Genomic DNA, 14,152 nt, shown 5'->3' on the forward strand with positions numbered 1-14,152 from the left:
ACACTACTCTAATGCAAGCAGTATAGAGGAGAGTAGGCGATATCTGGTGATCAAGGGGGGGGGGCTTGCCTGGTTGCTCAGACAAGAGAGAGGGGTCGTCAACGCCGTAGTCATACTGGGTACCAGCGACGTCGGTCTCGGTGTCTAGCGAGAGAAGAGGGGGAAGAAACAATAAATATAACGCAAACAAGTGCATGACGATGCATGACATGACAAAGCGTGATGCTAGGTGTGCCCTAACGTAGTACTAGGTGATACCGGCGAAGGGGGAAACATCCGGGAAAGTATCCCCGGTGTTTCCCATTTTCGGACAGATGAACCGGATGGGGAAACTTGCGTGTTTGCTATGCTAGGGATGTGTGGAAGACGAACGGGCTGCGTATCCGGATTCGTCTCGTCATTCTGAGCAACTTTCATGTACAAAGTATTTTCATCTGAGCTACGGTTTAATTTATATTAATTTTCAAAGTTTTTAATCATTTTTGGAATTAACAGAATTAAATTAATTTGGAAATGCCATTATGATGTCAGCATGACATTAGGGTGATGTCAGCACTCAACAGTCAGTTGACTTGGTCAAACTAACGCGTGGGCCCCATTTGTCATCGTCTCAGACTAACTAAACCTGTTGATTAGATTAATTCATTTTAGTTAGAATAGTTAAGCAGGATTAATTAACTTATTAATTAATTAATTACTAATTTATTTATTATATTATATTTTATTATCATTTCTTTTGAACCTCTTTTTTTTAAATAACGTTCTGGGCTAGGCCCACCTGTCATTGGCCCTAGGGGGCCTAGCGGGTGAAACGGGCAGCGGGCGCCCGGGCGTTTGCGCCTAAAGGGCAGACCCGGGGCATAGTTGGGTGCCGGTGTGTCGGCGAGACCGCTAGGCGCGACCGGGGCAGCTGGTACGCGTGCGGGCGCCGGGAATCGACGGCGAGGGGCGGCGGCGATAGGTAGTGGGCGGGGAACGCACGAGCGGCGAGCGGGGAGGGGGGCGCGGCGAGAGTGGCCGAGGCCAGCGGGCGCGCGGGGTCGAAGCGGAGACAGTGGCAGGGCGCGGCGACGTGCGGGCGGCAGCAGCGCCGGAGAGGCGACGCATGGGCGCGCGTGAGGTCGTGCAAGCGCGTGTTCGGGCGCGGGACGGCATCAGCGAGTGCGAGCAGCGCGTTCTGCGAGGGGAAGGCGGGCGCGGCGAGCACGACTACCATGCGCGCGCGGGGTCCGAGCGTGGCGGAGGTCGATCTGAAGCAGCACACAAGGGGGAAGGGAGGAGAGGAGCAGAACTCACATCGGAGCATGTATGGGGGCCTAGGGGAGCCAGGGGGACCCTGCCGGCGAGGTCCGGCAGCCGGACGGGCCGGCAGGCGCGAGGGCGATGCCGAGGCGCGGGTTGCGGGAGACCTTCGTGCGGACGAAGAGGAGTCATAGGGGAGCTGACGAGGGAGGCGCAGGAGGAAGGGAGCCGCGAGGAGGAGGTCGGGGGCGGCGAAGCTCTGCGCCGGCGGCGATCTTTGGGGGAGCAACTGCTCGGGGGCGAGATTGGGCCCCTCCCCGATCCAATCTAGCAAGAGAGGGGGAGGGAAACGAGAGAGAGAGAGTGGGGGGAGTGGGTGGTGGGTGCAGTCGTGGGGGTGGGGGGTTAGGTCACGAGGGAGGGGCCATATAGGCCAGGAGAGGTGCGGCTGGGCCGGCCCGATTGGCCCCGAGGCCATCTGGACCGTGGCCCAACGAGGGGGGGTGTTCTCCTTTTTTGTATTCTGTTTTTCTTTATTTTTCTTTTATATTTTCTTTTCTGTTTTTTATTTGTAGTTTCTTTTACTTTATTATAGTTTTACAAAATACCTTAGTTGTACCTAATTTAGTTTTAATAAACATGCCACTGCCCCCATAGTTTTGGGAAATTAAATAACTTACTTAATATTTTATTAATTGAAAAAGGCATTTATTTAGTTCTCTAAGCTATAGTTTTATTTAAGTAAGGGCATTTAAATATTTTATAATAAGTTGATTCCTTTGCCAATAAGCCTTTGCATTTATTTTCACATTTAGAACATTTTAGTTTTAATGATTGAGAACTTTCGATGTTTGGGTTTAGTTTAAATTTGAATTTGAATTCCGTTTGAATCAACGCGGGTTTAATTAATGGTATTGTGGTGACGTGGCATCATTAGCAGGGAATTACTGTAGCGTAACTATCCGGGCGTCACAAGCACCCAGACATTCTGAGCACATGCTCACTAGCTGAGCTATTCTCCTCCATCTTGTAGGCAAAGAACTTGTCAGAGGTCTCATACCTCTCAATACGGGCATGAGCCTGAAATCCCAATTTCAGCTCTTGGAACATCTCATATGTTATATGGCGTTGAAAACGTCATTGGAATCCCGATTCTAAGCCGTAAAGTATGGTGCACTAAACTATCAAGTAGTCATCAGGATGTGTCTGTCAGGTGTTCACAACATCCACAGACGACATAAGCCTTCTGTGTAGCAGTGAGGACACTCCTCGGACTACGGACCCAGTCCGCATCATTGCTTACCATATCTTTCAACTTAGTCTTTCTCTAGGAACGTATTGAAACAGGGAGCTACAACGTGAGCTATTTATCTACAACATATTTGCAAAGACAATTTAGACTATGTTCATGATAATTAAGTTCATCTAATCAAATTATTTAATGAACTCCCACTCAGATAGACATCCCTCTAGTCATCTAAGTGAAACATGATCCGAGTCAACTAGGCCGTGTCCGATCATCACGTGAGACGGACTAGTCAACATCGGTGAACATCTTCATGTTGATCGTATCTTCTATACGACTCATGCTCGACCTTTCGGTCTTCCGTGTTCCGAGGCCATGTCTGTACATGCTAGGCTCGTCAAGTCAACCTAAGTGTATTGCGTGTGTAAATCTGGCTTACACCCATTGTATTCGAACGTTAGAATCTATCACACCCGATCATCACGTGGTGCTTCGAAACAACGAACCTTCGCAACGGTGCACAGTTAGGGGGAACACTTTCTTGAAATTATTGCGAGGGATCATCTTATTTAAGCTACCGTCGTTCTAAGCAAATAAGATGTAAAACATGATAAACATCACATGCAATCAAATAGTGACATGATATGGCCAATATCATTTTGCTCCTTTTGATCTCCATCTTCGGGGCGCCATGATCATCTCGTCACCGGCATGACACCATGATCTCCATCATCATGATCTCCATCATCGTGTCTTCATGAAGTCGTCTCGTCAACTATTACTTCTACTACTATGGCTAACGGTTTAGCAATAAAGTAAAGTAATTACATGACGTTTAAGTTGACATGCAGGTCATAAATAAAATTAAGACAACTCCTATGGCTCCTGCTGGTTGTCATACTCATCGACATGCAAGTCATGATTCCTATTACAAGAACATGATCAATCTCATACATCACATATATCATTCATCACATCCTTTTGGCCATATCACATCACAAGGCATATGCTGCAAAAACAAGTTAGACGTCCTCTAATTGTTGTTGCAAATTTTTACGTGGCTGCTATAGGTTTCTAGCAAGAACGTTTCTTACCTACGCCAAAACCACAACGTGATATGCCAATTTATATTTACCCTTCATAAGGACCATTTTCATCGAATTCGATCCGACTAAAGTGGGAGAGACAGACACCCGCTAGCCACCTTATGCAACTAGTGCATGTCAGTCGGTGGAACCAGTCTCACGTAAGCGTACGTGTAAGGTCGGTCCGGGCCGCTTCATCCCACAATGCCGCCGAATCAAGATAAGACTAGTAACGGCAAGTAAATTGACAATATCGACGCCCACAACAACTTGTGTTCTACTCGTGCATAGAAACTACGCATAAACCTGGCTCATGATGCCACTATTGGGGATCGTAGCAGAAATTTAAAATTTTCTACGCATCACCAAGATTCGATCGTCGTATCGGTACGATACTTGCCCAAGATTCGATCGTCGGTATCCCGATACCTTGTTCAATCTCGTTACCGGCAAGTCTCTTTACTCATTCTATAACACATCATCCCGTGATCAACTCCTTGGTCACATTGTGCACATTATGATGATGTCCTACCGAGTGGGCCCAGAGATACCTCTCCGTTTACACGGAGTGACAAATCCTAGTCTCGATTCGTGCCAACCCAACAGACACTTTCGGAGATACCCGTAGTGCACCTTTATAGACACCCAGTTACTTGTGACATTTGGTACACCCAAAGCACTCCTACGGTATCCAGGAGTTGCACAATCTCATGGTCTAAGGAAATGATACTTGACATTAGAAAAGCTTTAGCATACGAACTACACGATCTTGTGCTAGGCTTCGGATTGGGTCTTGTCCATCACATCATTCTCCTAATGATGTGATCCCGTTATCAACGACATCCAATGTCCATGGTCAGGAAACTGTAACCATCTATTGATCAACGAGCTAGTCAACTAGAGGCTTACTAGGGGCATGGTGTTGTCTATGTATCCACACATGTATATGAGTTTCCTATCAATACAATTCTAGCATGGATAATAAACGATTATCATGAACAAGGAAATATAATAATAACCAATTTATTATTGCCTCTAGGGCATATTTCCAACACCTTCTGCTGACACTTGTTGCACGTGACCTCCGAGAGCGGACGGTGATACGGAGCACTTGATCTTGGAGCATGAGACAAAGTCTTGTTCTGAAAGCCTGGGTTGGGTGGATGGGAAGATCCATTGCCATCTTTGCTCTTCTGCTGATAAGGCTGACGGAACGGAGGAGGAGGAGGCAACCAATACTTTTGCTGCTTAGCTAGCACTTGAGTTGAGGAAGAAGGAGTTGCATCTCTGACTCGCTTCTTGGAAGCATCGCACTTGAGTTGAGCAGCCTCTTGTTTCAGCGCCATGTTTTAAAACTCATTGTACTTCTGCGGCTCGAAAAGCACGAGATCTAGTTGAAGATCTTCTCTGAGGCCACCCCTGAACTGATAAATCATGCTCTTCTCGTCAGGGACGTCTTGCTTAGCGAAACGAGCGAGCTTCTGGAACATGATGTTATACTGGTAAACAGACAAGCTGCCTTGCTTCAGGTTGCGGAATTCCTCACGCTTGCTCTCAACAACACTTTGAGGAATGTGGTGAGCTTTGAAGTCTTGACAGAATTCATCCCAGGTAATCACACGACCTCCTCTGGAATCTTTGTATTGCTGATACCACTCTGCAGCTTGGTCTTTGAGTTGGAATGAGGCAAACTTGACAAAGTCCTCAGGCATGACGTTGCTGCACTCGAAATGCTTGCAGATATCCACGAGCCAATCATCAGCGTCTGTTGCTTCGACACAGTTGCTGAAGGTCTTTGGCTGGTTAGCAAGGAACTAGTTGAGTGTAGCAAACTGATTCTGATTATTGCCATGGCCTTGATTCCCTTGGTTGCGCTCTTGCAATAGTTGCATGGTCAGCTACGTGTTGGCATTGATAGCGGCCATCACAGCTTGCCATGCCTCCGAAGGTGGAGGTGGTGGCGGCGGTTCATGATTCGAGCGCGTTGGAGGAGCCATCCTGAAGAGGGTGACATCCGTTAGCATCTTGACAGACATATATTCAAGCTGAATCAAATGGATCGAAATTGCAACATATAGTCTTAACATCCGAACAAAATGAACGAATGCATTCCAATTGAAATGGTCACACTTCCATAAATTGAGAAGCCACTTAGATAGAGGTAGAAGAATAAAACAACAAGGTACGGACAAGAACAAATACTTGGTGAGGATTACCCAATCACAAACCAAATATCCGCGGAAGAAATACTAGAGCTACATGAATTCCCACCTATGAAACTCCCGAAATTTTCCCGGTTATGCAATCAGGTGTTGGGGATACAGGGGAAGCATAATATCTCACCCAAAGCTAGCAAATCCTACATCCAGATGTATCCATCCTTCAACACATAACCAAGAAACCTTCGAAAGTCATTTACCTCAACCTTCGAAAAGCATCCGTTATACGAGTTATGGCAATACTCCCGAACTCCCGCCCCAGTACTGGGTGGCGTCGAGGTTATCTCACCAATAACTGCATAAAGGAGATTTTCGATGTCGGTGAAACTCAGGTATTCCAGAATTGCAACGATAAAATTGTGATGACAACACCTCGGAGCTCAACTCCCCGGGACACTGCCACAACCCCTAAATGTCAGGAGGCACCAAGAACAATGTTCTCGTCACAAAGCCATCGGAACGATTCCAAGATACCCGCGTGATCCTAATTTTTTTTAGTGAAATTTGAGAAGAGAAGAGTCAAATCTCTATGTCAGGATGCCTCACCAGAGCGACGAAGGGACTGAGGTGTAAAAGAATCCTACTCTCCGATATATATAATCCTAAATGACTCAAAACATTTTTCTAGACTCAACAACCCCAGTGATTCGATCAAGTAGGGGGCTCCTAAAGTCGGGGAAGGCTCTGATTACCAACTTGTAACGCCCACGATGCGGCTATATCTCCCACATGTCGAAGCACGACTTAGAGGCATAACCGCATTGTAAGCAATGTCGCAAGTGAGGTAATCTTCACAACAACCCATGTAATGAATAAGGAAAAGGAGTACATAGTTGGCTTACACTCGCCACATCACACAATAGCATAAATATCATTACATTCATCCAGATACACTCAAGGCCCGACTACGGAACCAAAATAAAGAACAACCCCAAATGCGACAAAGTCCCCGATCGCCCCAACTGGGCACCACTACTGATCGTCTGGAAAGGAAACGTAGTATCGTCCTGAGTCCTCATCGAACTCCCACTTGAGCTCAGTCGAATCACCTGGAGCGGTATCATCGGTCCCTGCATCTGGGTTCGGAAGTAATCTGTGAGTCACGGGGACTCTGCAATCTCACACCCTCGTGATCAAGACTATTTAAGCTTATAGGAAGGGTAAAAGGTATGTGTGGAGCTGCAGCAAGCGACTAGCATGTATGGTGGCTAACATACGCAAAGAGAGCGAGAAGAGAAGGCAAAGGCATGGTCAAAGAACTATGATCAAGAAGAGATCCTAGAACAACCTACATTCAAGCATAACACGAGACCGTGTTCTCTTCCCGGACTCCGCCGAAAAGAGACCATCACGGCCACACACTCAGTTGATTTATTTTAATTAAGCTAAGTTTAAGGTTATCTACAACCGGACATTAACAAATTCCCATCCGTCCATAACCGCGGGCACGGCTTTCGAAAGTTCAAATCCCTGCAGGGGTGTCCCAACTTAGCCCATCACAAGTTCTCATGGCCAACGAAGGATATTCCTTCTCCCAAGACAATCCAATCAGACTCGGAATCCCGGTTACAAGACATCTCGACAATGGTAAAACAAGTCCAGCAAGACCACCCGCTGTGCCGACAAATCCCGATAGGAGCTGCACATATCTCGTTCTCAGGGCACATCGGATAAGCTAAGCGTACGGAAGCCAACGTAACCCAAGTTGCCAAGGGACGTCCCTGCACGGTGCTCTGGGTTGGACCAACACTTAGAGAAGCACTGGCCCGGGGGTTTAAAATAAAGATGACCCTTGAGTCCGCGAAACCCAAGGGAAAAAGGCTAGGTGGCGAATTGTAAAACCAAGGTTGGGCCTTGCTGGAGGAGTTTTATTCAAGGTGAACTGTCAAGGGGTTCCCATTATAACCCAACCGTGTAAGGAACGCAAAATCAAGGAACATAACACCGGTATGACAAAAACTAGAGCGACAAGAGTGGAACAAAACACCAGGCATAAGGTCGAGCCTTCCACCCTTTACCAAGTATATAGGTGTGTTAAAAATAGACAAGATATAATAATGATATCCCAACAATGAACATGTTCCAACAAGGAACAAACTCCAATCTTCACCTGCAACTACCAACGCTATAAGAGGGGCTGAGCAAAGCGGTAACATAGCCAAACAACGGTTTGCTAGGACAAGGTGGGTTAGAGGTTTGACATGGCAATATGGGAGGCAGGATAAGCAAGTGGTAGGTATCGTAGCATAGGCATAGCAATAGAGCGAGCATCTAGCAAGCAAAGATAGAAGTGATTTCGAGGGTATGGTCATCTTGCCTGCAAAGTTCTCCGAGTTGACGTTAGCTTGATCCTCGTAAACGTACTCAACGGGCTCCTCGATCACGTACTCGTCTCCCGGCTCTACCCAAGCAATAACAACAAGCAAAGGGAGACACAATCAACCACGTGCAATGCACAAACAACATGATGCAAAACATGTCATGAGATGCGGGATGCGGTATGCGATGCATATGCATTATTCGGAAAGGAATGATTGAACCTGGCCTCAACTTAGAAAACCAAGAGTGACACTGGAAAGACGAGTTGATTTCGGTCGGAATCGATATAAAGATCACCGGAATCGGATGCACGGTTTGCAAATGGCAAGCAAAACAAATATGGCACCGATCTACGATTAACAGCACGAGGCCATCTATATGCATCAAGAACAACATGCTACAGCACTCTAACATAACAACAAAATACATGAAAGGGATCCACTCAAGATGCTTGACAAAAGATGAACACTGAGCTACGGCTAATTCACTCATTAGCAGGTTCAAACAAGCATGGCAAAAGTGCAAAAGATATCAGGTTACAGACTTAGTGAAAATAATACCAAGTCAGGAATTTAACATCAGGAAGCAATGTTTAGAGTAAGGTAACGACATGCTACAGGAACATATCATGGCAAAGCAAGGCATGGCATGAAGCTACTCAAAGCATAAAACAAAAGTCCCTTACTGACCATAAGCCAAAAGGGATCATAAAATACAATGGCAACCATGTGAACATAGCAATTATCGTTAACAGATTCAGACTTAGTAGAAAACTGGAACATGGCAAAACAAATATCAAGTAGGCATGTTTACGAGCTCGATGCACTCACCAAAAAGCATTGCATGACAAACTAAGCATACACCCAGCAAGTAGACATGGCTTAGAAGCTAAACATGGCAAGAACAACAACATAGCATGCATGGATCAACTACAACAAGCTCGGCAAAAATGCTTAACATGTAAACATTCTGCCAGGAACATTTTATAGCAAAAGTAGAGCTAGATTGACTCAAGCTAGGGTGCTCCATAATTGAAAACAAAGACATGGATGGATAGAGCACCACAATATCTACAAAACATCCTTACTGATCATGCTCAAAAGAGGCATAGATCACTCGTTAGCAACAAGAACACATGGCATAAAATATTAGCAGAGCAATGACTTAGAATATTTCTAAGTCCCTGAAATCAGCAACATTGAGAGGGCTACTTTGCATGCATGTGCTAGTCACCACAGAGATCACAAAAATACATGGCATACACCCCTGTAAAGATGGCATGGCATACTTCAAAACACATGTAGAGCTCAAGTTCAGAAGAGGCACACAATAATCATGGCAAAAATGACAAATGTCCAATTACTGATATGAATCTGGAACTAACAAAAACTAGCACTCTTCCAACAGCATTTAGGGCATCAAGATGAGCTCAAATGAACATGATGCAATGAGATGAAATGAAGTACTCGTCGAGATGAACATTGCGATATGCTACACGCCCAAAATGGAACCATGGTTGATGAGTTATGATGCGTTGAAATATGCAAAAAATACTGGAAAATTAGGTCAAAAGTCAACCCGAGATCCAGATCTGGATCGGTTACTGTAGCATCTCGCGACCCGAGGTTCGCCAGCCGGAGTCACTGTTCACCAGGGACGGTGCCGGACCTCGGGGGAGAGGAAGGAGTGGTCGCCGGAAGAAGGAGGCCGGCGGAGGAGCTCGCCGGAGCGCCGGGCGGCGAGGTGGCGATGGCGACCGCGGGCGCGGTGCCGGAGTTGAGGGCGCGGCGTCCGGCGATGGCGTGCGGCGGTGCCGGCCGATGCTGACCGGAGCAGAGGAGGGAGCGGGCGGCGGGGCGCTGCGGCCAGGCACGGGGAGGGCGACGCGCGGGCGATGGGCCGCGGGGGCCCGAAGCGGGCTTCGCGGGCCTTGGGCGGCGGCGGGTAGGCGGGATGATGTGTCACTCCCTGATTGGGCGCGGGGGTGGCGGCGGCTTTGTCCGGCGGCGGCGGACGTGTCCGGCCGCGCAGAGGGGAAGAGGACTAGGTCTAGGGTTGGGAATGACCCGAAATTTCGGGGGAGAAGGCCTTTTTATAGGTAGGGGATAGTAGGCTCCAAATTGAGCACGGTTTTCAGCCACGCGATAGTGATTGAACGATCTAGATGATGGAGGAGATTTAAGTGGGTTTTGGGCCACTTTGGAGGGGTGTTGGACTGCAACACACACGAGGCCTTCTCGGTCCCTCGGTTAACCGTTGGAGTATCCAACGAAGTCCAAATGGCACGAAACTTGACAGATGGTCTATCGATAGTAAACCAAGGCCGCATGACAAGTCTCGGTCCAATCCGAAAACGTTTAACACCCGCATACGAAAAGAGGTAGAAAGGGACGCCGGAGGACATAGGAGCGCCGAAATGCAAAACGGACAACGGGGAAAATGCTCGGATGCATGAGACAAACACGTATGCAAATGCGATGCACATGATGACATGATATAAGGTGCATGACAAAGACAATAGCACACGAAGGCAAAAACCCAACAAAGAGGAAATAACATAAGTTAGTGCCGGAAACAGCAAGAGTTGGAATACAAATATGGCAAGTTACATACGGGGTGTTACAGCGAGGCCCGGCGCAAGGTGGCGAGCGCACAGGCGGCGGCCGACGGCGAGGCGGCGACGCAGGTGAGGCCCGGGCGGCGGAGCGTGGGGGCCGATCCGGGCTTCGGCGGCGGCGGTTTAGGCTCGTGCGGGCCCGCGATTGGCTCCGCGGGCCGGCGGCGCGGGGACAGCGGCGATGGACAGGTGGCGGCTCCGGATTCGCTGCGAGGGCGATGCGGACATGTCCGGCGGTGGGGTGGACATGTCCGTCGGCGGAAGGAGGAAGAAGCTAGGGTTTTGGACCGCGAATTTCAGAGGGGAGGTGTTTATGTAGGTAGAGGGAGCTAGGAGTGTCCAAATGGAGTGCGGTTTTCGGCCACGCGATCGTGATCGAATGGCCAAGAGGATGAAGGGGGTTTGGAAGGGTTATTGGGCCACTTTAGAGGGGTGTTGGGCTGTAACACACATGAGGCCTTTACGGTTTCCCGGTTAACCGTTGGAGTATCAAACAGACTACAAATGGCACGAAACTTGATAGGCGGTCTACCGGTGGTGTACCAAGGCCGCTTGGCAAATCTAGGTCCATTCTGAGAAAGTTTAACACCCGCTTACGAAAAGAGACAAAAGGGGGCGCCGTAGGACGTAGGAGTGTCGGATTGCAAAACGGACAACGGGGAAAATGCTCGGATGCATGAGACGAACACGTATACAAATGCAATGCACATGACGACATGATATGAAATGCATGACGTGAACAAAATGCAAAACGAAAAAAAAACCCAACCACGAAGGGAAACTCATATCGCATCTCCGGAAAAGGCAAGGGTCGGAGTTACGAATATGAAAAGTTGTATCCGGGGCGTTACAATGAGAGAGAGAGAGAGCACATGCTTGAAGACCAGGATGGAATTTGCACGCTCCGTGGTGAAGGTGTTTGAACCAGAGTACCCAAGAGAACCAACTACGGAGGACACAGAAAAATTGTTGGCAATTGGAGAGAGAGAGAGAGCACATGCTTGAAGACCAGGATGGAATTTGCATGCTCCATGGTGAAGGTGTTTGAATCAGAGTACCCAAGAGAACCAACTACGGAGGACACAGAAAAATTGTTGGCAATTGAAGCATGAAGAGGATTCCCAGGTATGCTCGATTCAGTTGACTGCATGCACTGGCAATGTAAGAATTGCTTAAAAGATTTGCGTAGGCAATATTAAGGTCACACCAAAGAAGTCATCATCATACTTGAAGCAGTGACATCGAAGGACTTGTTCAAGAGACTTTGTGATGGGGGAAGCTCTGCCGTGTAACTACACCGTCAACGGCACAACTACAATATGTGGTACTACCTTGCCGATGGTATCTATCCTCAATGGGTGGCGTTTGTGAAGACTATATCGGATCCTCGTGGTAGGAAATACTATCTCTTTGCACAAGCGCGAGAAGGTGCTAGGAAGGATATGAAGAGAGTATTCGTGGTGCTCCAAGCTCGGTGGAATAATCCTGAAATAAATGCGAGCACCCCTGGTGCGCTGGGATACCACAGTTCCTCTAACAATTCAACCACATGTTGATTCAGGTACATAAATCTTAATCACAAGAAAATAACATGACACATAACCAACATACATATGCATACGCCTAGTGCAGCGTGTGCGTTTGTATTATGCTTCTAAGAAAAAGAGAAAAACATACATATGCACTTAGGATACTTGGCGGCGACGACTCTTAATTTGCGCCCGCGACGCCGAACTTGGCCTGCAAGAACCTTGTGAAGCCGACAACCTCGTCGGTCTCCGGCAGGAGCGCCTCGACTGCGTGGATGCCGGCGAACCTCTCGCTCCACTTCTTGAGGAGCGGCGTGGCGGCCTCGTCCAGCAGGAGGGCGCCGCTGAGGCGCTCGCAGGCCCTGAGCGCCGGCAGGAAGCAACCGAGCGCGATGTCGAGGAGCCCCGGCGCCGCGCCGGAGAAGAAAGCCCCGCCGTTGCTGAGCGCGGCGAAGGCCTCCTCGAGGTGCCGCAGCGCGGCACGGGCCTCGGCGGCGGCCTCGGCGCGGGCCTCCGGGGTGGGCGCCAGGGAGGCGCCGTCCAGCGCCGGCCAGAACCTGTCGTCGACGAACGCGGTCCAGAAGCGGTGCATCGCGCGCTGGTAGGGGTCCTCGGGCAGCAGGGGCGCGGCGGAGGCGGCGGGCCAGGCATCGTCGACGTACTGCGCGATGACGCCGGACTCGCAGACCGCGCGGCCGTCGGGGAGTAGCAGGACGGGGATCTTCTTGTAGACGGGGTTGGCGGCGAGGAGGCGGTCGCTCTTGCGGGGCTCGAAGCTCTCCTCCAGCAGCTCGTACGCGACCCCGCGCAGCTCCAGCGCCATGCGCGCCCGCATTGTGAACGGGCTCATCCGCCCGCCCAGCACGCGCACCCCCGCCTCCGCCTTGTCGTCGCCTTCCGCCAGCGCCATGGGTCGATGGATGTGGCCTCTGTGGCTGCTAGCCAGAGAATATAAGGGGGCCGCGCCGCCGCGGCGTGAGGGTCAGCGATCCGTTGACTGTTGGGTGTGTCACGCGGCGTGCTTGGCCGGGCCGCGAGTTGGTGCGAGCTAATTGGAGTTAGGTGCGAGCTAATACCAGTACGCGCGCGTGTAGCTGTGTAGGTGCCCCTCGCTCCTCTTCCACTCCTCTCGTGTCACTTCGTCATTTTTATTTATTCTCTGTATTAGCTGTGGCCTAAGTTAAATTTTATAAAGTTCTTTTTGGACATGGCTAGCGGGCGCCCGAGCGCCCACGAGTAGGAATTAGCGCTCATCCAAATATGAAAAAAAAAACAGTTGACGCGGACGGACGCAGTTCACTAAAAAAGAAATCATGTCCTCGCGTGCATTTATTTAGGGATTCAAAAAGTTTAAAAAATTGTAACTTCTGATTTAAGTGTAGAAATTCAATTTTGTTTTCACAGTTGGCTTTCTCGCGACGTGTTTTTCAAAACTAGATCTCATATAGATAGGTTTCGTCGAACTTTTTTTTGAGACAACTTTGGATACGATGGAGGCAACTTTAGTGCTATAGAAAAGCAATTTCATTTTTTTCCAGTAGGACCGCCTATTAGGTTGGTTTGTGTAAAAAAATTGAGAAAACCACAGACACAACATGATGCACCTTTAGTGCTACATATGTAAAAGTCTAAGTTCACCATTGATGGGGCTATTGGAGGCAAAACAAGGACAATAACTTTCATATTGTTATGCACTTGAGTATCACATAAATAAATTAGCAATTTTTGGGGTGTTTTCGTGCAATTCTAGTGTATTCAACAAGCAACTCATGTGTGTTTCCTACTGGTTGGTTTGTGTAAAAATGAGAAAATCAAGAAAATGTGTGCAAGTCCAACTCATCTTGTGTGTGTATGCAACTATATACATCTGCATATAGCAATTGTTCTAGCAGACT

General features: G+C 48.6%; 1 protein-coding gene across 1 annotated transcript; it reads right to left on the reverse strand.

The window, feature by feature from the left end:
- Nucleotides 1–12,214: 12,214 nt before the first annotated feature.
- LOC125524790 (probable glutathione S-transferase BZ2) lies at nt 12,215–13,194 on the reverse strand. The gene has a single exon (XM_048689819.1). The coding sequence runs from the start codon at nt 13,165–13,167 to the stop codon at nt 12,439–12,441; it is 729 nt and encodes a 242-aa protein (XP_048545776.1). The 5' UTR covers nt 13,168–13,194; the 3' UTR covers nt 12,215–12,438.
- Nucleotides 13,195–14,152: the final 958 nt, after the last annotated feature.

Source organism: Triticum urartu, chromosome 7 (assembly GCF_003073215.2).
Source record: "Triticum urartu cultivar G1812 chromosome 7, Tu2.1, whole genome shotgun sequence".
NCBI classification, from domain to species: Eukaryota; Viridiplantae; Streptophyta; class Magnoliopsida; order Poales; family Poaceae; genus Triticum; species Triticum urartu.

Bases quoted from the DNA above. Each gene is read 5' to 3' on its own strand.
- LOC125524790 (XM_048689819.1), bottom strand. From the start codon at position 13,167: ATGGCGCTGGCGGAAGGCGACGACAAGGCGGAGGCGGGGGTGCGCGTG.